Source organism: Ascidiella aspersa, chromosome 2 (assembly GCF_963924565.1).
Source record: "Ascidiella aspersa chromosome 2, kaAscAspe10.2, whole genome shotgun sequence".
Lineage (NCBI taxonomy): Eukaryota > Metazoa > Chordata > Ascidiacea > Phlebobranchia > Ascidiidae > Ascidiella > Ascidiella aspersa.
This window is the reverse complement of record NC_139448.1, coordinates 30040900-30068805: the sequence shown is the minus strand read 5'-3', so window position 1 is coordinate 30068805 and position 27906 is coordinate 30040900. Positions and strand designations below refer to the sequence as shown.

Here is a 27906-nt window from a genome sequence, read left to right as displayed (position 1 = left end):
ACGCACACAAACCTTTAGAGTCAGACCCAGGACTCGGGTAAACTGTGTAAAACTACCCGTGTCCAGAGTCCTACGTGCGCATGCGCATTACCAAATTTCGAAACTGAGGGACACAAACCGTAAAGTGCAATAGCAATAGGTGCAAGAATTACAAATCGTGCATTGTAGTTGGATGAAATAGATGATATCCCTGAGTGGATTGCTAAATATCTACCTTATTTTCTTTACGTAAATGGTAAAACACAGATTGTAGAGTCAAAGCTGGACTAGCGACTCGACGAAATCGCACATTTGGTCGGAGCCGGACTCGGGTAAAAAAAACTATCAGCCAAAGGTTATTTTTTCTTTGTGCTACGTGATACCTGTGTCCTTTGCCAATATTTTGCGATAAAAACCCAGAATCCATTTCCAAAAATTCTTAGCATCAGTAGAAAAAACAAATAACAGAAGAGTAAATTCAATTGGACATAGACAATTGACACGAAACAAAGGTGTAACTATCCTGAAATAGAAAGGATGATGACAACCATTTAGACTTTTTCATTAAGGTAGTATTGACTGTGAGAGAGGCCCAGGGATAACTGCGCAATATAGGATCCTCTAGCTCACCTCCAACGAATCACTTTATTTGAGTGAAGTAATCACGAACAGTTTTAAAACCGTTACCATACAGCCCACAGTGACAGCGCAGCAAGCTGTAAAACCTAAATTCTTATTAGCGCAACGTAACACTATGACGTCACAATGCACAATTCCACTCAAAACTTGCAAACGCGTGAATGAACAACTAATTGTAAATTGTGACGACGAGCGCAAGCATGTTGGAATTACGTTGGCGCAATGTCACCTTTGCGCGTATAGGTCGAGCCTAAGTTTGGCTTTCTTTTTTAGTCCCACAATTAGGCCTATGTACAGCTTATAGTTATTAATATTGTGTTTGTTAACCCTTGGTAAAGTAAGTTGCCTGGAATTTTATTTTTCAAGACCGTCGTGTTGATTTTTTTGTTAGGTGCTTCGCGGTCCCAGAAAATCGTCTCGTGGACACCAAAAGGACCGCGGGCTCCAGTTTAAAAACCACCGCTCTAGCTGGTCACTAACGCCACCCGTGTACGCTTTCAAACTGCTGCCTCTCTACTTGCTACAGTGTTGACAATAGAGTGGACAACTAGATTTATTTTAGCTTTTTAAAATTAAACTAGACTTAAAATTAGAGAATTTCAGTTTTTTTTTCAAACGAGATAAGAATTAGAACTGTATCATTTTAAGTTTTCTCGATTACCTAATTTTAGAAAAAACGAATTACATAAAGACTTTGAAGTAGAATTGCATTTTATTATTTACAATCAATGTCATTTGAATTGCGAATTATTCTAATACGAATGTGAATGGTACAAATGTGTTTGCTAATTTTTATGCTTTTTAGCACAGCATGCTTGTTATACTGTAAAAATTACATACTGGTCGTTCCAACCAAAGAGTTTTAATTCAAATTCTTTGTTTTGACAAAGAAAAATACTTACAATGCCGTAATGCCGTTGGATAAAGTAGCATTTTTGGTAAAGTTCGAATTAGATTAGAACCAGAATTAAAGCACACAAGCAATTAACAAATTAGATTAGGATTAGAATAAGCCGCATTTGCTCTTATTCACTGATCTAGAAAACTAGAATTATCTGGTTGTCCAAATCTGGTTGACAAGATGTGTGTAACGCTGCCTTGTAGAGAAATCCAGAACAGTGTCATCATATAGGCGGATCCAGGTTAGGTTTGACCATGACAAATTTTATGTCGTTACAAGTTACGGCTTAATTCAGCTTAAGGAAGTCATAAGAAGCGTGCTGTTCTGGAATGAACTGATGTGAATACACAAAGCGAGAAAAAGTTTACTTGGCAAAAGTTTTATCGTACATTCTCGAACAGAATTGACGCCATAAGAATATCAAACAGTTTTAGCTTTACAGCATTTATTATTACCGTGTCGTGAATTTTTGTACGTTTATACAGGGGTGGGCAACTGTGTTCAATGGAAAAGCCATTTGCAGAAAATATAGTACCAGAGAGCCTCAAAATTATTTCAAAACAAAAACGGTAAATAATGTAAGCTCAGCAAAAATAACAGAATTGTAATATACAATAAACGGTAATAATTAACACAATAATATTACCGTTAATACCAAAATAACACGAACAATATTTATCAATATCAGTTTTTTGTTTTATTTGCTAATCTCTGAAACCTTAGCAATGAAATTGCGTTGACTTGCTGTTAACTAAATCTTCGTATTCTATGTCAGGTGTTACGTCATAAACAAAATGCTGGCCTAAACAAAGAAAAAAAAACGAGAGAAACGTTCATACAAAATACTCTTGGTAGACTTGACATTTTTTTGGAATTCTACGATTCGACTAGAAGAGCCACACAAAACATGCCGTCGTATATATTATAATATTGCGACGCCAAAAACCAAGTAACAGCATACACCGTGAAAAATTTAGCACTGTTGATCTAGCCTACTTTTGAAAAAAACCTACGCTGTAGCAACATTACAACCAGATTGCATTTAAAAAAAAGTCATTTAAGCTACGTTTTAACACAAAAAAGCAGTTTAGTCATGGTTAAAATAAAAATCCTAATCTACTGCAGATAGGACTTGAGGTTTTCCACAGTCATGTCCTGAAGTCGTTCCAGTTTCATTGGAATGTAAATAGTGAGCACTTCGGCCTCTAAAAATATAAATCGTCTTCATTTAATCACAAGTTTTAATTAGTTTAAAAGCTCGACTTAATTTAAAAATATAAACTTATTTCATAAATCACGTAACATTACACAAAGTTTGCAAACAAAACGAAAAAAAAATTCTCTCAGAGTCTCGTTACATGCCATAGGATATACCATTAACATATTGGCTGTTACATTAATACCCCGTTGTGTTTAGTAATACAATTAACACCACATTTATATATTTAAGTTGACTGGCACAAACAGCTTCATCATTCCACCCTGATAACTCCGTTATTTCCTTCTTATGTTGTAAATATTCATTAATGATAATAATTTTATACTACGTTAGTTCTAGCGATATTTCATCCCGGAACCGTTATAGTTTTTATTATCGAATTAACACATTTTAGATATAAACAACTTTGAAAAAGAAAGCGGCTTAAAATCGCTATCAATAGTCAAATATTTTAGGAATAACATGTTAGGTAGAAGATCTATGGTAAAAAAGATTGTTTTAATCGTATTATATGTTTTAAACGTATTATATGGGAAAATTTCACCATACCACCTAAATTTTAGGTGTTCGCTATACCTATCTCATTTGTAAAAGCGACGAATATTTTTTAGATTAGTTCGATATAAACTGCGGCCTGTGGTTTCAGTAGATCACATACAAAAAATAAGGGATTTAGTAAGCGGGACTTTCCCAAAGCGCAAGCAGAAAGTTGTATTAATATTTTGGCATATCTCTTAACTATTTCTTAAAAATTTTAGTCAAACTTTTTTAACTTTGATAGTATGACATTAAACTTGAATTTACCAATAAGCAAGTCATAGATTTGATGATCGATATAGGCTACACATAGAGCGTCTCTTATGTTGTCCAATATGCAGTAATTCCAACCCAGCTCAAGTATAGCCTACCTTTTTATGCATATTTTATGTCGTGTTGGAATAAAATAAATAAACTTTTTTGTCCACCCTATTTGGTGCATTTAACATTAACAACTCGCAAAAATAACGGATTTTGTTAAAATCATAGTGCATTTTTGGAAGCTGTCATTATTGTAATGGCTTAAGTGAATGATTTGACTTAAGGCGTCTCATGAGTAGACGTGTTTTAAGATCTTTTGACAAATTACTTTTAATAATCCTTTCACAAATTACTTTTAATAAGTGTTTTAATTAGAAACAGTTATTTGTAACAATATGGGTAATTTATTCTCGATTTAGAAGTCAAAATGTGCTTGATTTTGGTTTTGTTTTGGGTATTTGCAATGCGAAATATGGTTTGGAATGGAAAGAATTTATCAATTTTAATAGTTTACACTTTATTTTTAATCCATCGACTTGGGGTAGTGAATAGGAATAGGACTTGACGTATTATATTTTAAACAGTGCTTGGGACTTAAGTTACTTTGCAAATGTCACTCAAATTATTTTTCAAATTACTTAACTTAAAGTACATTTGAACTCACTTGTTTGCAATCTACAAACCGCCCAATGGAAAAGTCTAGAAGCGAATAAAACTTTAACATAAACTAGATAGGAATCGAAAGCTACAAAGAGCTAAAACGATGACGTCACAATATTTTAGTTTTTTTGACCCGAGTTAAAGGCACCTAGGGGTTCAGCCTCATAAACCTCTTACGCGCACCTATACATACCACTCTATGTCATGTCTAGAAATTGAAAGGTTTGCGATCTACACTTTTTCTTTAAAGCTTCAGACAAAAGTCGGTCTAATTCTAAAACATACCAAGCAAACCAAAAAAGAATACGAGGATAAACAAGATATGTCCCGAAAATAAATTTTCGGCCCATGTAATAACACATGCCATGTTTTTGTTTGTTTCGAATTACAGTGCAGTACTGACCTACAACATTATGCACATCCTCTGTCCTTTCATTCCTGTCATTGATGATCTGTGGTGGCCTTGATCTATTAGTGAAAAAGCTAGATTACAAAAGTGTTTTCCAACAATCGTCTACAAGCAAAAAATATTTATACAAACTCACACAAGCGACCACGATTATTTGATCTCAATTGTTCTTTATAGTTAAGCTGACATAAAACATGAACAGGGGTGTGAGGAAAAGTTGTTACCTTTTCGATTTCACTAAAGCCTAGTATAACAGCCATGTGGGATGAGACTTTTTCAAAAAAGTCTCATGTAAAACCGTGATTCTTTGTTAATAAGGCGTGCATTAGTGTAATAAATTTAAGAAAACACTCTTCAAGTTATATTCAAGCTACCTTGCAGTCGAAAGAATAGAAGCCCTTAGAGGCGTTACTTTTACTCAATAGGCTATTGTACTACGGAAACTAACCTGATGCTTAGAATATCCAGTTTCTGAAAAACAAAACGCAAGTTTGTTAGAAAAGTGAACACGTCATGTTGTAAAAATAACTAACCCTTTAAATATATTTGAAATACAATCCTTGTTTTTGAGACAAAGCTTTTGAAACTTATTATGTAGCAACAGTGTTGCATTGCATTTAGATATATTTTTAAAACTTGTATTATGCAGATCACTTTGTTCGAATTTAGTTTTGGTAATGACTAGGGCGAGTATTTTTTTACTTGTCAAAACAAGTCAAAATTTTGTCAAAATTTACATGTTAGGTCAAAATTTGTCAAAACCGAGTTGGGCAAGCGATTCGATTCTCTGGATTGGTCATTATTCAAAATATTGCACCCAAAATTACATATTTACCCCAATGAACAACAGCCTACTGGTATAACCACTAACTTTAAACCTTGTTTAGTACTTAACTCTTTGCACGCTAAGGTATACTGTTCTTTCCATATGGGCTAATAAGTTGACTTCAGTTGTTAGATCGCACATATACGTTAGTATTCTATGGTATAACATCTAAAAACTTACCCAAATTAACTCCTCTTCCTGTACAGGAGCTTCGGAAATGTCACGCAGAAATATTAGGGCAACGCTCTCCTGGAAAGTATAGGTGGTAAAACAGTTTTTATGTGGACTACATGGTGTTAGGACCAAAGCTAAAATATTTTGTGAAGCAGTAACAACAGCTTAGGACAGCGCTTCTTAACTTTTTATGGCTTGTAGCCCCTTTCTATGGGGGCTGGGGGCCATGGTTAAGAAACTCTGGTTAAGGCAATGCAACTGTTATCATGTGATGGCACTGAACTCTTTTTTTAGGAATTTTCGCCATATTTCAAAAAAAGTGATTTAATAAAGAATTATACATTTCTTAATTTAAGATGATTTCGTTATTACTTGCCAAACGTACTCACTAAGGATGTTGTACTGATTTAGTCTAAATATCACGTGTGTCCAACTGTGTAAAAAATATATTCTTACTTTATGTGCAGGAGACAAGCTTTCGAAGAACTCTGATACTTTTGTTGATCTTGTCATTTTTATGGTTTATGTTAAACTTCGCCTACTCTTTTTCTGCATCCGAAATTTCTGCATTGGGATAAAAATAAAAATAAAATAATATATATATATTGGTTTGGGATCAACAGAGATACCACCCTAGTATTGGACGAATACCGATTCTATAGCACTTGTTAACGGGTAACGGCTCTCCAATATATTATTGGGCATCCCTAATCACTATATTTTATTTTTTCTACCAACTTTAGTAGAAAGACAAAGTTACTTTCATGGAATAAAGCCAAACATGCCAGTAAAAAATCATGAATCTTGTTTGGGTTTGCAAAACTGTCGGTTTGGATGTTGCCACAGTGTCAAAGGAATCTTAAGAAACATTTTGGATTCTCGGCAACAAACAGCAGGGTCCCCAAATGCATCAGTTACATTGATCAAAAAAATTCGCCATAAGTGAGAAAACAAATTCCATTCGTCCATATGTATCAATGACGTGGTCGTGGTAAACTTTTTGTTTTAGGATTCGTAGAATTTTCGTTACCCCATTGAAAACGTCTTGTCTAGAAAACGTTTTATTTTGATTTTCAACAGGAAATCTCGTCTTCGACTTAAATTTGAAGTGTTAGAAACGTCTTGAGACATTTTTAGAATTACAAGAAAATTTGAAAAATTGTGTGGTCTTAAAGGTCCTCTACATGTTGTATGATTATCGGATTTGTAGAAAACGTTTTGTTTTTCGAAAACATTAACAAAACAATAAGCAAAACGTTTATTTTTAAACTAATGGAAAACGTATGTTTTTCACAAAGTTAAATAGGTTTCATATCAAATCGAAATCGGTTCAAAAACGATTTGATAAAACAATTATAAACATATTGGGAGAGGTTTTGTTCACAAATCGTTGTTAAAACGTTCTGAACACAAACTCTTCGTACGGTTTACGTACAACACTACAACACGTTATTCTAGAAATTACAAGAAGACGTTTTCAATTTTTATTTAAAACCGATTAAAAAACAATCTAAGTCAAACTTAATTAAATCTTATTTTAAACGAATAAAAATGTTTTATTAAAAATCAATCGAAGAAGTTTCAATATTGTATCCCAAAACTATTTTTGAAAACCCTAATAAAAACAGTTTATAAGAAAGAGTTGTTTAAAACAGTGTTTCCCAACCTTTTTTGAATTAGCGCCCCATTTGGGTTTGTCAGATTCGTTTAACGCTCCCCTTAACAAACCCGGAGATGCATTCAAGATGCTAGTTTGGCAGGTGACATAATAACTTTAAACTTTGACGTTGGAAAAACACGCCATAAAACAATTACCTTAAATCAATTTTAAATACATTCAGCGAATTTGGGAGGGCATAACGAATTTCGCGTAGCCTATAGAAAAAACTAGTTCAAATAGAAAAGCATTTTAACTTTTAGACAAAAACACTATGAAACACATTTAATAAACCAAAGCAAACTAAAACATATATGCTAGCAAAAAGCCAAACAAGATTAGTACAAAAAGGCGAAAGTTTAGTTCATTTATTCTAAATTGGCAAAAATAGATTTGTTTAGGGATCGAGCATGGCCTAAAATTTAATGTTGATGATGATAACGGGTTATTAAATACGTTTAACAAAATAAAGATTAAATACCTAGAGGTAAATATGGACTAATAGGCTTACTTTATCAATTTAAGTACCGTATACCCAAGTCGTATAACTTACACTAAATGTTGTTGTATTTTATGTTATTTAAAATTGAAAAATTATAACATTAACAGACCATAAGCGACCTTCGTCTAGTTGTTTTCTTATATAATTAGAGCCTGATAGTATTTGCAACCAATTTTTTTAAATGCAAGCAATTTTTTTTTAAATTTTAATGACGATTTTGCCCCATTTTGAGGTAACTTCAACCAAAAACTAGCTGTAATAACATTGGTCCCCACTCTGCAGTCCCAGACCAATGAGATCACGCCAACCATTTTCGCAAAGACTATACACAGTTCAGTTTATCTACTTACGGCTGATTTTTTGGCACAATAATACAAAAATGCACAGCAGGCCTACAACTTGCCTAAATGGAAGTGGTTTGGTATGTTTGCTTCTTGGCAGTTAACAAATTAGGTACGTTAGGAGGAAATACTAATGATATGTAAGCCGTAATCGTTGGTCAAAAAGCATCTTCAGAAGGGCTATATTTCAGTTGTAAACATACATATGTGTATTAATGTTTCATTGGATAATGATATGGTACTGTGAATCCCCTTCAATTGAAGTTGCTTGTACTAACAGATTGAGCAAGCATTGGCGTATGGTTGTTTCTCGACTCGTTCCCTTCTGAGCCTGCATAGCTCAGTTGGTAAAGCGACGGTCCTGGCTTGACCGGAGGTCGTGAGTTCGAACCTCACTGCAGGCTAGTTGTTTTTCTAGTCTGCCCTGCTTGCATCATTGATCGACAGATTCGGTAAAGAGTCTGCAATGGCTTTCGGTATACTAATGATATGTAAGCCGTAATCGTTGGTCAAAAAGCAGCTTCAGAAGGGCTAGATTTCAGTTGTAAACACACATATGTGTGTTCATGTTTCATAGGAGGAAATAACGCACTATTCTTTTTCTAATTAGCTACGGTAACGGTATTCCGATACAAGCTTAAACAGTACATCTCATAATAACATTTTTATGTGTTAAAATTTGTAAACGCCCCCTAATATGAGTTTAGCGCCACCAAAATTAAGAAAAGGTTCACAACCCCCGTTTTAACTCCTAAAAGTCCACAAGGGGCGTTGTCGCCCACGTTGGGAAATACTGGTTTAATTAAAACATTAAAAATAAACATTGAAAGATATTTTGATGACAAGAAATCAGCAGGAATATACCTTAGACTTTTTTTTTCAGAGTCACAATCAGTCATTAAAAAGTTCTAGTTATTAATAGAGAAATATATTTCGCCAATCCGGCATCATCAGTCTTTTATATTAAATGAATGGAAATCAGTAGGTGTTCACTTTATATTGAAAAGTGTTTGCAAAACATCGTGTTGTTCTAAAATTTAAAAGAGATTTGGGATTCTTGTTTTAAAAATCTGTAAATTGGACCAACCCGATTAAAAAATTTTAAAATGTTTGTCCTAAATATCCGAAAATCCGTCACGCAACAAGTGATTTGCTATGATTTTAGTCTTAGTAGCGTGAAAAAACTTTTATGGCGTGAAAAGGGAAAAGCCTTGTTCAAAACAACAACTACAACAACAAATGTAAGTTATAAGTTCAATAATATTGTCTTAGTTTTAACTATTTATATTTAATGTGGTTGATTACAGGCGCTGGTCAGAATCCTACCTCATTTTCGTGGGTTTAAATTGCTAACATTATTTTGGTTGGCGTGCGAGTTTGTTAGGGTTAATTACTATTTGCGCTGGTCTAGAATCCTACCACAACGCACATTATTTGGGTTAGGGTGCGGGTTAGCGTTTGGTATAGGGTGGGTCAAGCAATATTATCAATTAATAAATATAATATTACTTAACTCACCCACAACCAAACGCTCACCCTTACCCAAATAATCTAGGCGTTAATTTAATAATTGTTTGAATGCTGTAGTAGGATTCTAGACCAGCGCCGTATTATTTATTAGAAAGAGACTATTTGCCCTGCAACCCGTCAACAAACTTTAAAATTTGAAGTAAGAAAACCGTTCCATTTTCCATATAATGAGCCGGCCTCTGAAGTTCGGTATAAAGATCGGTCAAGCACTATGCTATGCAGGGATGGCAAACTTTTTTAACGCATGGTTCATCAACGAGACCTTAATTCTTAAAAAACGTATAGGTCGGTCACACATTAAATTCTATTGCTGTGTCCTCTATACAAGTATTCTTGACAGTTGGTAATTCATGTTTTTGGACAAGTTTTTTATTAGGATTCGCACAAATTTTACCAACCAAATAAGTTAATATGCTACAACATTTTTTATTTGATCAAACAAATTTAGCAGTAAGCTTTTTAACACTGTTTTCACCTGGGCCTTTCAAAAATTTTATTCTGCTTGAGACTGGGAAGGGAGCTTTTTAACACAATGTGAAAAATATACACACACTTTGAGACATCCTGGCATGTATGCATGCGCACATTCTGAAATAATTTGTTGGTGCATTTTCGATCATGTGCACATCTCATAGATGTGTGCTCATTTTTTCACATTTTGCCCAAAACGCAACGTTTCCTGATGGTTTTTGATGGGAGTAAAAGTAGTATTTTTTCACCAGAACAATGAAATATTTTTATACCATAACACATGATAATTTTTAGGAATGGCGTTATAAATAACGGGGACGTCTAAAAGAAATAATCTTAGGAACCACGAGGTCATCTTTCGAGTAGCCTAGTTCACAACTATAAAACTGGAATTTTAGTTTGAACACAAAAAGGAGATGGCGTTATGGCTCGATGAAAAAGGGTCATTGTCTTAAACAAAAGTATTTTTTTGTCAACGTACCACAGAAGTTATTTCACCGTAACGGTGTTCCGACATACTTTCACAACTTGTCTGCGACCCATTTTTTGCCAACCTTTAGGCTTTTCAGAGATAAGCAAAACTATTTTTGTTGTCTTTTTTTACATGCATTTGATGAAGCCAAGCTACTGTATAGGCCTACTCGCAAGTCCTAAACTTTTGCACTATCCCCATTTTGGTAATCCCTGGCTTAAACAGAAGTGACTTAGAATACCGTATAGATTTTGAAAACATTAATTCTTTCCTGAAATGTTAGATTCCAAATTTATAGAGACACAGGTGGGTCATATATCCGTTTACCTAACTTCGTAATTCATGTTGTAATTCTGCATATCTGGTTATAGTAAGTTGCAATTTTCAAAGTTCACTAAACGGCGAGCCGGGCAAATAGCCTCTTCCTTATAATTATGGGATAAGATATTTGCCGACACATTTTTTGCCAACCTTAGTAAGTTGCAATTTTTAAAGTTCACTAACTTCGAAATTCCCACTACCCTAACTGGATCTGCAAAATTACAATTTACTGTTTGCTATTAAAGCAGTTTACCGAACTTTGAAACTGATGAAGTTCGGTAACCGGATATCCGTTCACCTAACTTCGTAATTCATGTTGTAATTCTGCAGATCTGGTTACAACAGTAGTGCAATTTTCAAAGTTCACTAAACGGCGAGCCAGGCAAATAGCCTCTTCCTTATAATTATGGGAGAAGATATTTGCACGGCAACCAGTATCAAAATGGAAGTATGATAACGGTAGAATGCTGGCAACTTTGCGACCATGAGGCTGAAGAATCAGCCAAAAAAACAAAGAAAATGGTGTAAAAAAATTAAATAATTTTTTTGAAAGATCTATTTTACAAAAAGAAATTGATTTGTTTTGCCTTTCTGAAAAAAGTTGTGGAGTGAAAAGAACGTTGTTTAGAGGCAAAAATATGTAATGCCACTGCGAGGCATATAGATTGTTTATTATAGGGTCATTCCATTGCTACTGGTACAGTGGTGGCACCATATGTCATAGATTTTTTTAAATTTTATTTGTAGAATCTCCCTGCAATTCTATGAAAAGTGATACCAATTTTACCGAAATTGTTCAAGTACTTTTTGAGATATCAGCGACTGAAAATTGGCCCTTTTTAGGCTTTTTCGTGATCGCTCATGCATAAAATTTAACTGAAAATTTTGTTTGACCTATTACGAAGGTGTTTTAAATGGTAACTTAAAAATTCCAATGCATATCAGTTCTCCGAAGTAAGCAGATTCTAAAAAGATATATTGTTGTTTGTTTTTGTATCACTACAGGCCACCAAGTGGCTAGTTTCACACATGATTATTTGTGATCAGTCATGCATGACAAAACTTTGATCGGTTATAGCGAAAAATACTCTACTTCGATTTTTCTGCAACTTAGCTTAAATGAAAGGTAATTTTGTTGGCTTTCTACACTCCAAATATGAAGTGGGATATTTGAGTAGAAATTACAAAATTTCATTGCTTTGTAATAGATTGCGAAAAAGCTTTATGACGCACTATTATAATGTACAATTATGAAATGTGATTGTCTGGTGATTCCAGGAAGTCAAAAAAACTTATAGAAGTCTGCTGGTACAGCAATGCACACTAGAAGCCAATACATAGACCAATAATTTCAATCAATGTATGGCGAAAATTGCCAATAATTTTAATGATTTGCGACTGAAAACTTTATGCACAATCAGCGCACAATACTACTTATACTAACAGAGGAGGATTCTATGCGATGACAAATAGAAATATACTATACAATGTTAAGTACAAGTATATATGTATATTGGAAGACACCTCATATTCAAGTAACATACTACCAAGAGCTTAAATCTTTCGCAATGTTATTGCAAAGCACTGGCCTTCCTTCAGTTACACAATAATAACTGCACAGTATGTTCCAAGTAACCCTTATTACTAAGTAATAACTAATAATACATCTAAAGATCTATCACTTATTAAGGTTGAAAATTTGATGGAAATAAACTTTGGTTTGATTATAAATCATGACTGAAACTAGCTGCAATTTACTCTGTTACAAGTTACAAAAACTTATAAAGATGTGTGAGACCAGTCACACCACTTTTTAAAAAACAGGCTTCCATCAGACTTGGGGATTTAGTATTGTCCTCTTGATACAAAACATGACATGAAAAAAAAAAAAAAAAAAAAAAAAAAAAACATGACATGAAACATGGTCCAATGGAAAAAATATTGGTCTTGCCTTTGAGGCCAGTAATATGATTGAGCAGGTCTTTTTGGATGCATGCAACAACTTGACATATATACCATCATCTTTAGCAATAGAGACTATGCAGCCCATGTACCAGTCATGCTCATATACAAACTTGTGAAACATAAGCAACAGGAGAAAGCATTGGCATTTAAGGTGGTGTAGTGCTTTTACAAATTTTAGATTGCGCAGCAAATTCAAGGTCACAACTTGTCCTAATGTCGTATAACTCCTTCATTCAGTGGTTCAAATAGTGGAGTATAGTACCTTTTTAAGTCGGTCCAGACTAAAACCTCTTGCAAATGAGAAGAAACTGATTTCATGTCCTTCGGAATCACTTCAAAACTAATAGTTGAAAAAGTTTGGCAACTAAAACACATATTACTGGCTTCAAAAGCAGGACCAATACTTTTTTCCATTTGATCATGTTTTGTGCCACATTGCATGTCATGTTTTGTTGACATTAAGAGGACAATACCACATCTCCAAGTCTGATGGAAGCCTGATTTTAAATAAGTGGTGTGACTGGTCCCACACATCTTTATAAGTTTTTGTAACTTGAGGCAGTATGAATTGCAGCTAGTTTCAGTCCTGATTTGAAATCACACCAAAGCTCATTTCCACCAACTTTCAACCTTAATGAGTGTTAGATCTTTAGATGTATTATTAATTACTACTTAGTAATAATGGCTTTTTAGAACATACTGTACAGTTAATATTGTGAACTCAGGGGTCGGGAACCTGAGTTATGTATGGTTCTTTTGGTAAGGCCATATGGCTCTTTTGATAAAAGAATCTTGCTTGCAGATAAATGTAAGCTGTCATTTCTCAGCATGATCTGAATAAAATTGCAAGCGGCCACAACCGCTTTCCTAACTCTATATTTTCTTTTTATTACTCATAGTAGCAAATTTTTTTCCTTCTTCTAGCGAATCTCTTTATATTCGAAAGGCCCAATTCTTTTAACCGAACTACGTAATCAAATTTGTGCAAACCTAACTAATTAAATTTAATGCACATTATGTTCTGTCCTTCAAATGAGAACAAAATAAAAGGCCTTGCACAATTTACTAGTTTTTGCCAACATATATATAGCTAGATGTTTGTGGCTCTCATGAAAACACAAAAGAATATTTGACTATTATGGCTCCCTTAGTTAAAAAGGTTCCTGCCTCTGGTGTAACTGAATGAGGGGCAGTGCTTTGCAATAACATTGCTAAAGATTTAAGCTCTTGGCCGTCATAAAGCTTTTCCGCAATCTATTACAAAGCAATGAAATTTTGTAATTTCTACTCAAATATCCCACTTCATATTTGGAAGCTAGAAAGCCAACAAAATTACCTTTCATTTAAGCTAAGTTGCAGAAAAATCGAAGTAGAGTATTTTTCGCTATAACCAATCAAAGTTTTGTCATGCATGACTGATCACAAATAGTCATGTGTGAAACTAGCCACTTGGTGGCCTGTAGTGATACAAAAACAAACAACAATATGTCTTTTTAGAATCTGCTTACTTTGAAGAACTGATATGCATTGTAATTTTTTAATTACCATTTAAAACACTTTCATAATAGGTCAAACAAAATTTTCAGTTAAATTTTACGCATGAGCGATCACAAAAAAGCCTAAAAAGGGCCAATTTTCAGTCGCTGATATCTCAAAAAGTACTTGACCAGTTTCGGTAAAATTGGTATCACTTTTCATAGAATTGCAGGGAGATTATACATATAAAATTAAAAAAAAATCTATGACATAGGGTGCCACCACTGTACCAGTAGCAATGGAATGACCCTATATTAAAAGTACTCTATTGAAATCCTAGAATTGTTGTGTGTTGGCAGTTTTACTTTAATTTGGCAAGTAAGCCTATATTGACTTAAAAAAGCAATCACGATAGTCGTTATTCTAATTAAAACATAAGGGGCCAAAGGCATTGTGCATACCAGGGTGGTCCAAACCCAGGCCCCAGCCACATGTGACATTATTATTCGTGGCCTGCAAAGCACTGTTGTAATATTACAATGCATACCTTTGAGGGTTTATTCAAATATATCTAAGTGAACAACGAACAGTTAGGCTTACTGAAATTGTTTGGTTATGATCACACTTTTCCGGTAATACCATAAAATAAACCAGTTTACTACAGCTCACCAAATTTGGATCCAGGGGGTTGGGCAAGAACGCCTGATTTTTGTGTTTGACCGGTTTGTGAGAAGCCACAGTGTGTTGTATATATAACTTTCCTTCTAAAATGGCTGTTTTGCCAACTTTAAGTTATATATATTTGTGTTTTAAAGCAAATGTAAAGAATATATCGCAATGCTAGAAAGTATTGTTCTACAAGTTTTCACTGTGACTTTAGGCTAACGCCCTGACCCTTTCCAAGATGCAATTTCAGCCAAATTCAATTGGTTAATAAAAAATTTTTGCGCGAAATGATAACGTCTTTGTAATTTAGCGATGGTGTAGTATGCAACATCTCTCTTATGCGAACATTCTACGCTTATAAAACGCAGTCTTCTAAATTAAAAGTTTTGTCAAATATGCAAATTTTTCAACCTTGGACCACCCTGGTGCATACTATGGTATGTTGCGCTGTGTGACTCATAGTCTCGGCAAACAATTTCTATTAAATCTGTATATTTATAAAAGAGTTAGTTTGTAAGCCGAATGATTATCAGTGGCAACATGTTCGCCCGGTCGGTCACTGGCAGAGCAATGTCATCAACTAACAAAAGGACAACATATCGTAAACTCTTAACAGAAATGCGCAAAACTTTTTTCAAGCGCAATTACCTGCGTTGACATCAAAAATCAAATTAGGTATATTGCCTTAATAAAATATAAATTTCACTTTTTTCAACTTAGAAGATGTTTGACGTGATTAACCATTTGGTATTTGGTCCTTCCAGCGGTTTTAATAGTAACCAATTTTCAGTTTCAAGCGAGATTTTACTTACGTTGGAAGAAGTATGGTACCGGGATGACTTAAAAAGCACACCACATGTTATAATTTATGTTAACGTAAGTGTGCAACATTCCAAGTAAAGACTTAAATTTAAAAATGTCAAATTTAGGCAAAGTTCACAACCAATTTTTACTTTTTAACCTGATGTGGGATTTTCCTTACATTGTACGCCATTTGATACCGGGATTATGTGTTTGCATAAAAATCACACAAGTCAAACAAACACTGTATACTACACATACTTTAAATAAACATCAGGAAACCTATAAAGTTTATACTTTTATGTTTAATAGCTTTTTGCAGTTCGTTTAACCACGTAAAGGTCCAAGTTCTCAATATAGTTCGTTTATTGCAGCGTTTTCCAATTAAAACAGCCAAAAATATAGTTTAAGCATTAGGTGGAGAAGCATGGCCTGGTACATCCTTGATATGCCCATGCGAATGTCATACCTGTCTATTTAACAGGAATGGCAACTATCATGATTGCTTTTTTAACTCAATAAAGAAGTACTTGCCAAATTAAAACTGCAAATACACAACGGTTCTAACAAAATTTACTACTTTTTAAACTATAAGCAATCTATATGCCTAACACTGAGTTTTTTCCCTGCTAAACAACGCCTTTCGTACTTCCGTAACTTTTTTCAGAATGCCACAAATAAAGTAATTTCTGCCAATTTTAAAACATATCGGATTGAATATATGTAGACCAAGCACAATTTCTTTTGGAAAATCAATTTAAAAAAATAAATTGTTTTTTGACCAATTTCTTTGGTTTTCTGTCTGATTCTTCGGCTGACATAGTCGCCAGCTTTCTGCCATACTTCCTGTACCCCTCTAAAGCAGTGCTTTCAACAAACCTTTTTTACCTACTGATTCACGTTTATTGAGAATGTTTTAGAGGTCCCCAAATATGACAAGGTCAGGTCATTCCATCTTTAATTTAAAGTTTTTCAAAATTTGTCCACCCATGTGCTTAGATTTTCTTTATATTTTAAACAATTAAAGACCTCAGAGAAAAAATAAGATTGCAACAAATTTGAGCGTTCTGTGATGAGTGGTTGCGAAGATATAACGTTTTGAAATTTTGACCACTAGGTGGAAATAGGTCGTTTTTTGTTCCGCTTGAGTGCTTTCATCTCTCTGGAGGCTTTATTTTGCAGCAGAAGCCTGTAGTAAATTGCTATTTCCCCATTTATTGGGGTGCTGGATTCAAAAATGATGCTTAAAACACTATGTGGTTATTTATTCTATATGAAAATTGCATTTGAAGTTTTATGACTTCCGAAGACTTTTCCGAAGCTCTCTGCAGTTCTTTTTCAAGTTTTTTGTTGGCAAAATAATCTTTAGACAACATAGTATTTGGACTTTCTAAATTCGTTCTTGGTAATTGGTTATTAAGCTATAATTTAGGCCTCTCTTTATAAAATAAAAACTGATAAACCTAAAAATGTATTGATACACTGCCTTTTGCAACCTCTCATACAACTATTGTACAGACATAACTACAATAACACATTGGCTTAAATATTTCTATTCAACATTTTGTATAAGATTCCAGAAATAGAAGTACTTACAATGAGACAATGTACAAAACTGCACAGATATTTTGTTATGTGTTGATCTGTATTCCATGACATACTGTGTAAATTCAAAAGCTTCAATGCAACTATGTGGAGATCTGTTGCACTTCAGCTTTTCAATTTACACAGTTTGTCATAGAATATACAACAAACATCACCATATCAAGCCCATTTAAATAAAAGAGGTAACACTTTTAATTTTTAAGGCTTGTCTAACTTTAACAAAGTAAATTAATGGGTTCCGTGACATGTCAATATGACTCTCTTTGTTGGATAAGTATAAGTATGGTGCTTGCGTAGTAATAAGTTTATAACAATTAATATCTTGAATTTAAAGAAATTATATTTAGAAATAGCTAGATAGTTTACAGATAATCTAGATTTTAGAAAGTTAATCAATATATTTGAACAAAATATAAATATTATTAGGCATATTGCCACATAAAGTTGCTTAAAGGGTCTTGCTTGTTGCCTTAGACCAGTGGTTCTCAACCTTAAAAGTGTCGTGGCTACCTTCCATTAGCACTAAACACTTTGTGATCCCTTTGCCCACAAATTCTAAAAACATCTCTTGACATAACGCAAACCGAAACAAAATGGGTTAACTGGATAAAAATTGAAAAACGCCATGCCTGTTGCCTCCTGAAGACTTCTCTGTGGCCCCCCTTGGGCCCTGGGACATGGTTGAAAAATGCTGCCTTTAAAACATATATTTGAATTTTTCTACCTAGTTAATAAATTTTCAATTGGTAAAAATTGGAAATTTATAAAATTATTAAAAAAATGTATCTAGTTGTCATATTTATGAAAAATTAAGGCAATTCTAATCATCGAAAACTAAAGAATAGTAATTTAAAACAAATATTTATCTTGTAAATTGTAGAATATTATATCTAGAATTGTACCAAAACATTTAAATCTAGATGAAAATAATCTAAAATAGCAACTATGTGCTCTGGTCAAATTTATGCGGCCATCCGATCCATCTCCCTGTTTTTTTTAGCTTTGATACAATGATATTTGCTATAATTAATTTTATGACATACTGTGTAGATTGAAACCTCACAAGTTACAGGCAGTGGCATGACCTACACACTATTATCAAATATAGTTAACAAAATGTTTCAAAGTTTCATACTTTGTCTCATTACTTGTATGTATTTGTTTAGAACTTTATACAATATGATGAATAGAAATATTTCAGCCAATTATCGTATGTCTGTACAATAGTTGTATGTAAAGTTGAACACATTTTAAAGTTTGGTCACTTTTTATTGTGTTATAAAGTGCTCAAGTTTGAAACTTAATAACCAATTACTAATTGTGAAAAACCAAGAACGAATTTAGAAAGTTCAAATACTATGTTGTCTAAAGAATATTTTTCCAACATAAAAATTGAAAAAAAACTGCAGAGAGCTTTGGAAAAGTCTTCGGAAGTCATAAAACTTCAAATGCAATTTTCATATAGAATAAATAATCACATAGTGTTTTAAGCATCATTTTTGAATCCAGCACCCCATTAAATGGGGAAATAGCAATTTACTACAGGCTTCTGCTGCAAAATAAAGCCTCCAGAGCAATAAAAGCACTCAAGCGGAACAAAAAACGACCTATTTCCGCCTAGTGGTCAACATTTCAAAATGTCATATGTTCGGAACCGCTCATCACAGAACGCTCAAATTTGTTGCAATCTTATTTTTTCTTCGAGATCTTTAACTGTTTATAATATAAAGAAAATCTGAGAACATGGGTTCCGGCCCTTTAAATTAAGCATGGAATGACCCGGTAGCAAAATAATTATTATAAAGAACACACAAAATTATTTTTAAATTCAAAGCCAGTAGATAATCTTTAACTCTAAAAAGCAAAGCAACATAAAAGGGGGTGTAAAAGTACAATCTGTGGGTGCACATGTCTTCTTTTTTAACGTAGGCACTGTTTCATAGATAAGCTGAGTTTTTCAATAAACTTGTGTGCAAACATGCAGCTTAAATCCAGTTTAAATGCATAAAGCAAAAAATAGCATTTATTTGTTACAACTATTGATTTTAAGTCAATATAGGAGTACTTAAGCGATGTCAGTAAAAGTGCAAACACACAACAATTTTATGATCAAAATTAAGTTATTCTTAAACTAATAAACTATCCATCTGCCTAGCATTCCCTTTTTCCCACTTAACAAGTTCTTAGCTGCACTTTAGTTACTTTTTTTCAGAATGGCACAACAAAATCAGTTTCTGCCAAGTATAGTGCGGAGTGTTCCCTCCTATCCAGGCTTTAAAAAATGTATAAGATTAAATATGTGTTGAAACAAAAATAATTTTTTTGTAAAATAAATCTTTCACACCTTCTTTGTTAGGCTGGGGCATTATTTTCCAACTCAGTATAGTAATTGCAAGGGGGAAAATACAGTTTTATTTCGTGGCAGTGCTTAAGTAGTCCTATATTTAATAAATATGTTTGCCAATTAAACCAGAAATAAATGCTATTTTTTTCTTAGTTTTGAGCAGTATGTTTGCACACAAGTTTGCTAAAAATCAGCTTTATCTATATTGTAATGGTGTCAGAATAAGAAATGAAGATATGTGATTATTGCAACTGAAGTCAACTTATTTAATTACACGACGTGCCAAAAAATTGGTTTCAAGGTGGCAAAAGATTCCTTGGTAGATTTGACGCATTAGGCTCATTAAAAAATTAATAGTAAAATATTGAATGCACAACAAAATGTCTGCACCAAAACGACATAGAAGTTCCATAAAGCATACATTGTGTGTATCTTGTTTTATAATTTGGATAGGTATTACTCCTGAAATAATAGTCATACGGCAAAAATGTTATAGATGTGCACAAATAGCAAACATTGCATTAACTAGCTTTTTTTGTTCGCAGAACTTGCATTTTGCAGGGAATCCACACAGCGCTGAGCTTGTGAAGGCATAGAAAAGTAAAAAGCTTAAAATGGGCAAAACATATTGAGAAATCTTATGTAACTGGTCTGGAAGTCTGCACAGCCAAGATTTTGTGCCTCATCTTGAACTACACTGGTCAACAAATTTTCACTTTTTTTAAACGAGAATGTGAGTATTTTATCTTACGTATTTTTTGCGATGATTCCGAATATACCTTTAGTTTTTCTCTAAGACATCACATTTATAAGATATTGTCAAATTTAAATTTTCCGAAAGAACGAATTGAAAAAAACACATCACTCATGTTATCACCATAGAACTTCTATCAGGTATTTTTAATTATTCCCCTCTTTATAAAACCATTGGTGAGAGGATTTTATAGCCTAAAATGTCGTTTTTGTTCATCACTAACTGAACCAATGGTTCTCTGGAAAATAGTAAGAGTGCAGAAAATGCATTTTGACCTGTATAACCCATCAACATCTTAACCTAAGTTGGTCGTCAACACCTACCGGAAAAGAATGCGAATTTCATAAATAGTAAACCAAGACAAATGCAAACTAAATAAGTAAAAATGAAGATATCTCCTCGTCCTAATGCACGTTAACGACGACAATGACTTCGAATGGTTGCAAAACAGTATAGACTTTCTCGTCTCAGTCAAAAATCACATTCATTCGAATTAAGAGACTGATGATGCCGTAATTGGCGAAATATATTTCTCTTTTATAAACTAAAACCTATAGTGACTGATTTTGACGAGACAAGAAAGTTTATACTTTTTAGTAAAACAAGAAATATAATTTTTCCTACAGCTCTCTGGCTATCGACTCCCATCTAGCGGTAAAAAAACTTGAATACAGAGTTCGGTCATATTGGCTTGCTTTGTTCAGCTCGCGAAGCGACTTAAAACCATGCTGTGTGTTTTAAGCTTTTAGGCGTCAAGTGGCAGTTTGTCATTGTCTCTGGAAATATTTTTTTGGTTTAGAAGCGACACAAATAAAAATGAATAAATAAATAGAATATTTTGTTCGCAAAATGATTTTAAAATGAGTTTTGCTTAGTCTTTACCAAACTAACGTATAAAAAAATTAACCCCTTGGCAACTACCCCTTTCGCTTCTAAGCCATAAATGAGGGCGGGAAAATTTCGGCCTATATCTGTTTTTGCTTGGAGAAACAAGTTTAGGAAAAAAAAACACGAACCAAAGTGAAATTAAAATATTCAAAACTAACCCTGTTAAGTTACGTTACTTATGACGGTATTAAAAAAATTACAAATAAAACAAAATATCATATAAACACTGAAAATCCCCCCCCCCCCCAAGGTTGTCTCCCTTATTCGTATCACGCCTCACAGTTAAATGTACAACTTTTTGTCACTTTGGTGTATGACGTCATATAACTCTAGTTCCTGAACAAGGACAGCTATTCAAGAGAAAGTTTAAAGCAGTGGTTCATAACCGTTTTTCCGCCGCGCCACGCCTTTTGTAATTTTCCTATGCCTTGCGCCCACTGTTTTCCTAGGGCAACATACCTCATTTGATTTTTTATGTCAACGCAGGTAATTGCGCTGGAAAAAAGGTTTTGCGCGGTTATGTTAAGAGGTTTACGACATGCAGCACGCGCGCCGGTGGGGAAGCGAGCAAACGACGGGGATTCTCCGGTTCTTTTGTTAGTCGACGACGACGTTGCTCTGCCGGCGACCGAACGGTCGAACATGTTGCCACATCTCACAAACTTTGTCTTTTATTATGTAGATAGCCGTAAGTCTTAAATCGCTATTTATTGTAAGTCAAGGACACTTACTAAATATATTTAGTCCAAGTCGATTTTCACCGCCATTTACAAATCAAGGCCCGTTTTCCTCAATGATTTAAATCAAAGTCAAGAATTTTGTCTTATTTAAAAGCAATGACTTAGGTACGCAATGTGCATTAAAAACATTTAGCGTGTTTTACTTTGTCAGCAAATACATAAATTTGGATTACCTGTATTTCAAGAAGCCTATTATAACTGAAGCAAAAAAAAAAACAAAAATCGCACCGTAAAGAATCCATTAAATTTGATAGTCGAAATGCAAAAGTTTAACAAAATGTCACGAAAATGACGAGCGGAGAAGTTCCCCTGATATGCGTACAACGTATACGGTACAACAAAAATTGTATTGCTCGTAAGCAGTTATGCTTACCTTCTTGATAGCCATAGTGAGATGATGTCTTGAGGGCAAGTAGCCTACATGTATTCCACTCAATAGAATGACCTGCACATTGAATAATTCCACATAGCACAGGATGCGACAAGCATTTTTTAATCTTGTATCGTTTGTTACCAGCTTTTCTGTAATATTTTTCCATCCACCACCCTAAAAAGCAAAATAATGTACCCGTTAAAAGCACAGGGTCTGTTAAATGCCAGTCTACATGACTTTCAGACAATACCCGATGAATAACATCGTACTAAAAGCGTAAAAGGCATCGAAATACAATTTAACGTTTGTAGTTAAGCGACACAAAACGAACCAAAACAAATATGGTATTGAGTTTCACGCGAAGGATTCACATGCGTTTTTTATCCTCGCTAAAAACTTGATTCACGCTACTCAATGTTGAAGTCGACTTTTGCGCAAAGCATTAATACAGCCTATGAGACTAAAGTTTCTATATATTATATGAACACTTTTATAGTTGTTTGCTTTCTAAATACTCAAAAGTTAATATCTAACTGCAACTCTTACTCGAATAAATAGATTTATATTATCCCTAGCACGGTACCTCAGGGAAAGCGGGGCAAAACGGACCCCTTACTTTTCTCGTTAACGGAAGTTGCCAGCGTCAATATTTGTTTGCTGAACCGTGACTATCGTCAAAAAAACGTTTGTGGCCAAAAATTAGGCAAATTCGATTTTGCACAACCAAGGAGGGGAGAAAATGTGTTTGGGGATATTGATAGGATAGCGCAGTAAAATGATGCCTTTGTTACTAAAGTTCAAGTAAAGACGAAGTTGCTTTTTTTCTAAATGATTTGTGGGGAAGGGTCTGTTTATTAATCCGAAATAGTTGGCTTTTTAAGTTAAAAGATTTTAAAGAATTTTCGTGGGTTTTCGTGCGATAAATAGTGTTGGGGCAAAACGGACCCCTCGCAAGTTAATCCGTTATTACTAGCGTATAACTAAACTTAAAACTGCACTGTTTGTTTTACTGATAGCCTATCAGTAAGACATTTTGGAACTGGATAAAATTAAATAATATATCAATATTTTATATGTTTAGACATGGGAGCCCGCACGGGGGGGGGGGGAGCTCTTACCTTCTTTTTTTGAGTGATATTTTCGTTTTTGTCATGGTTTAAAAAACTGTTCAAAGAGGCGTGCTTTTAAAGCAGGGAGTCGAACCGGAACCGAACCGGAACTTTATGAACCAGTTTTGGGTCAATTTTTTCCCAACCGTAACCGAACCTGAACCGGATTTTATAAGATTTTAAGGAGCCCAACCGGAACTGAACCGAATAACTTGAAAGTACCTGAACCTTAACCGAACCAGAACCTGTAAATAAAAGCGGTTCGCTCCTGTATGACGTCACAACTTCTATTTTACAGAGTCAAGTTACGCCATATTAAAATTTTATGAAAAAAATATGAATATTGAGTGACAAATTCGTTAATTTTTTTTTATTTTTTAGATATTTTAATATTGAGTTAACTGTTTTTTTAATAAGTCCGTAATTTGGATTAGATGACTTTTCAAAGATTATTCTCAACATTTATCGTCCCACATTTTGAGATTTAACGCAAATTATATTGTATCTGAACCAGAACTTTATGAACCCGAACCGAACCGAACCTGAACCGGAAAAGTCAAACGGTTCGACTCCCTGTTTTAAAGTAATTGGGTCACGCGTCTTAATCTAATGCGAAACTAAAATCGAGTGCAAAACGCCGTTTTTCATCTTTTGCTTGGTCGACAGTAAACGCTGGAAGTTTTTCTTTTTCGTTATTTGTTTAGGTTGACTGATTAGCAAGTGTGTATTCTACAATTTGTTTTTTTTTGCCTGAAGTTACCGTGTTTCGCAGCTGGCGCTTAACAGGATTGTTGACGACGCACGTGGTCGCTTTTGCTGGACGTATTTGGCTGTTTCTGATTAGTTTTTTATCACGTCTTGCATTCACCATTCTATGACGTCATACTGTCACTGTTTTATGACGTCATTATTCATTAACGTCAGACGAAAAATAAGGGAATTCCCTAAGTTTAAAATTCAGGACCCCCTTTTTTGATTTTCCCCTGATTGGCCCCCCCTGGAAAATTTTCTGCGGGTGCCCCTGTGTTTAGATCAGTTTTGCGGGAAGGCCAAACAAAATTTTACCAAGATCTATTGTAAAAACGCTCGAATGCTATTTGATTTAATCTTATTAGTTGGTATACATTAAGAGAAATATAAGGAAGTTTACGTACGGCCGATTTATAACCATGTAACTTATATATAGTTGCAATGCTACTTAATATAGTGCTATTGTGGTTTTCTTGTATGTTTCGGCCTACTTTTGTAAAATATTCTTAACCTATGAGGCCCGTGTATACCATTACTTAAATTATGACGTCAAGTTCTGACGTAACTTATAACAATATCTATAAAAAATTCTATGCGCCCCTTAAACACAAATCCTTGATCCGGCATTTCCACACAACAAGGCAATTAAATTATATTTTATTACTGGCGTCCATTTTGCCCCGCCAGGGGTCCGTTTTGCCCCGTGTAAAAATCGACAACAAAGGTTAATTCGTTCACAAGGTATGCTTCTTTTAGTTTTTTTTTAGCATAGGACTATAACTTTCAGTAAGACCTTTTAGTTGATACCCTAATAATTAAAAAATATTTTGTGAAACGTAAAATATATAGCATTTATCCCTTAAGGGGTCCGTTTTGCCCCGCCTTCCCTTAAGTAACATAGTAAAATAAACAAATGTAGGGAATCCTGTGCAATTTGTCATACATTGATGGCTAAACAAAAATAGTACTAAATAGTTCGCAAACAGCAGAATTATTTGGTATAACTTGGCTCATTGAAGTACAAAGTCAAACAGTGCCATAATGAAGTTAATCATTTTTGCAAATGAGTTTTAATTTAGTTAACGGTCAGGTTGCGAAATATTCGGCGTAATTACAGCTCGGCTTATTAAAATATTACAAAACAGCCGTTTAGATTTGATTTCGGTTTGGACAAAATAACCCCGAAACAGGTTAAAAAATCGGTTCGGGTTCGGTTACCTACCCACAAATAACATCTCGCTAAAATCGAAAGCCTTCGAAATATAATTATTCAACAACAAACTAACAACATTTTAAGCACTAAATATCTTGCTTATTTAATTCAGTAACAAGTTAACTAGCATTGATCTGTGGTTAAAACTTGTTCCGCTACATGGCGTATAGCTATACTAGTCTATAGTAACACAATCAGCCTGACCTAATAAAGAATGTAGCGAGTGGGATATTTAGTTTGCCTTCGGGTTAGGTCAAGCGCATACAGGCGTTGAACAACAATCAATGGGCTTTAGTCACAACCCCTTTATGCTTTAGTCACAACCCCTTTATGTATATATGGAACGTTGCGAGTGTCAGTCCAAGCGTATCACAGCCAGTGAATCACAGTAAATGATTTCCATCTAGAACTACACAACTCACAAAATGTCAAGCAACTGATTTCTAAAAAGCATTTCAAATAGTTAATTTTATGTAGGTATTTTATCTGAAAAACGCATTTTTAAAGATTTTGTGCTAAAACAAAAAATGTTAAATTGTATAATTAGTTTGATTTTTTTAGAAAGATGATTTAATCCAAATGTTAAATAAATTTGGAATACCAACCCAATGCCTTAACCAATTTTTTAACCAAACAAGCTTACCTTATCAAATTATTGGCAGCAGTTCAGGTTTAGGGCGGATACGATAAGTTATTACGAAATGTAACCAGTGGGTAGCAATATATTTATATATTATATTTGTGGAACTATTTAAAATATAAAACATGGTAATATATACCATTACTGACGGTACAAGAAAATATTTAACATAAGCAATTAAAAAAAAATTAACCGCCCACCTCCACCTCGTAAGGACCATCGTTCATATCTTGGTAAAGATTTGTCTTTAAAATGCCACAACGTGTAACACCATTTTTTACACAACGATATACTTTAAATATGACAAAAATAGCAGCAATTTTTCATAAGAGGTTTAACAAACGATTTTACCTCGGTACTGCCTAAATTTACCTTACATTAGCACATACGGGTAGCGATCATCAACCATTTAGACAAACATTCAATGAAGTAGGCTATACAAGTTTTAAGCATCACAAACAACAAACTAAACAAACAACAAATAAAGCAAAGGTTATTTAACTAAGATTTGACAGCACGCCAAGTTAAAATTTAACAGGGTTCTTTGTTTCACTTGTGTTGGGTAAAAAATAAAACAACTAAATTTGACTCCTAGATTAAATGGACCCTTCATTAAACTTTTTCAAATGGATGAAACTGTGTATGCCTGGGGAGACCAAAACAAAATTTTATTTCGTCATACAACTACCAATTAATGATTCTGTTCATTTATTTGCAACAAGTAAATAATGACAAATAAAAAGAAAAGAGAGCGAAAAAAAGTAAAAAACATATGTTCAACAATAGTGCGGGGCGAAAATATACAAATTACCAAACGACGAAAGAAAATCGTTTGTTACGATTGCACCCAAGTTAAATTTAATCTGGAAGCTTCTTAATTTGTTTTCCATCTTTACGTTGTGCAGGTTGCATTAAATACCTGTTTTACCAAAGCAAACGTGCAATCCCGCAAATTAAAGTGCGGTGCCATTCTAATTCAGCTCCGGGTACAAAGAGGATTGTTGTTTGTATTGGTTTGTAAAGCGTTTTAATTCGGTTGTGTTGATGAATAAATACTTTCAGTTTTTCGGTTTCTTTTTGTCTTGCAGATCGTGAAGTAGGCGTCCCATATTCGTCTGAGAGACTTGATGTTATAGTTTTATTAGTTTGACAAAATCTCTGGTATTTACTTGTAAGTTGAATTTATTTGCAATGTGTCGCATTGTTAGTACTCGCTATTTTTATTCAGTAAGTCCTTATGAAAGGTTATTTTCTAGTCTATAAGTGCAGACATAAAAAACATATATTCTATTAATATTTTAAATAGCCAAAACGAACTGTTTTCTTAAGGATGTATGATTTTTAGAGCTGTTTGCAAGTCGTCATAACTGGGCAACGCTACTTTCGCAGGGAAAGTACACGACTATGAGTATCATAATTGCCTTGTTCGTTCATACGCTTTCATCCAGGCGGTTACCTTGGCGTAAAGGGGCTTAAATTTGTTTTTAATCGGTCTCTACAGTAACGTACAAAAATTTAGCGATTTACTTAGTATTTAATGCGAACAAGTAGCTATATATAATAAAAAAAATCACGCGCTACATTTTCTATGCAAACAACGACACCTAGCAGCAACCTTATTTGTTTTCTCATAATAGAAAATATATGTCAGAATTGCTACTGCGTTAAGGCAGGGGTTGGCAA

General features: G+C 34.0%; 1 protein-coding gene, 1 long non-coding RNA gene and 1 other non-coding gene across 3 annotated transcripts; 2 read left to right on the top strand and 1 right to left on the bottom strand.

The window, feature by feature from the left end:
• Positions 1-1904: 1904 nt before the first annotated feature.
• Positions 1905-22869, bottom strand: LOC146164787 (uncharacterized). Its single transcript, XM_083382291.1, has 6 exons — positions 22512-22869; positions 6062-6169; positions 5612-5680; positions 5054-5076; positions 4600-4664; positions 1905-2724 (listed from the first exon to the last, which is right to left on the bottom strand). The coding sequence occupies exons 2-6, from the start codon at positions 6116-6118 to the stop codon at positions 2636-2638; spliced, it is 303 nt and encodes a 100-aa protein (XP_083238417.1). The 5' UTR covers positions 6119-6169; positions 22512-22869; the 3' UTR covers positions 1905-2635.
• On the top strand, positions 8435-8509 carry Trnaa-ggc (transfer RNA alanine (anticodon GGC)). Its single transcript has one exon. It is a non-coding gene; the product is annotated as a tRNA-Ala (tRNA).
• LOC146164786 (uncharacterized) lies at positions 9263-23533 on the top strand. Its single transcript, XR_014494552.1, has 3 exons — positions 9263-9346; positions 20302-20489; positions 21885-23533. It is a non-coding gene; the product is annotated as an uncharacterized LOC146164786 (long non-coding RNA).
• Positions 23534-27906: the final 4373 nt, after the last annotated feature.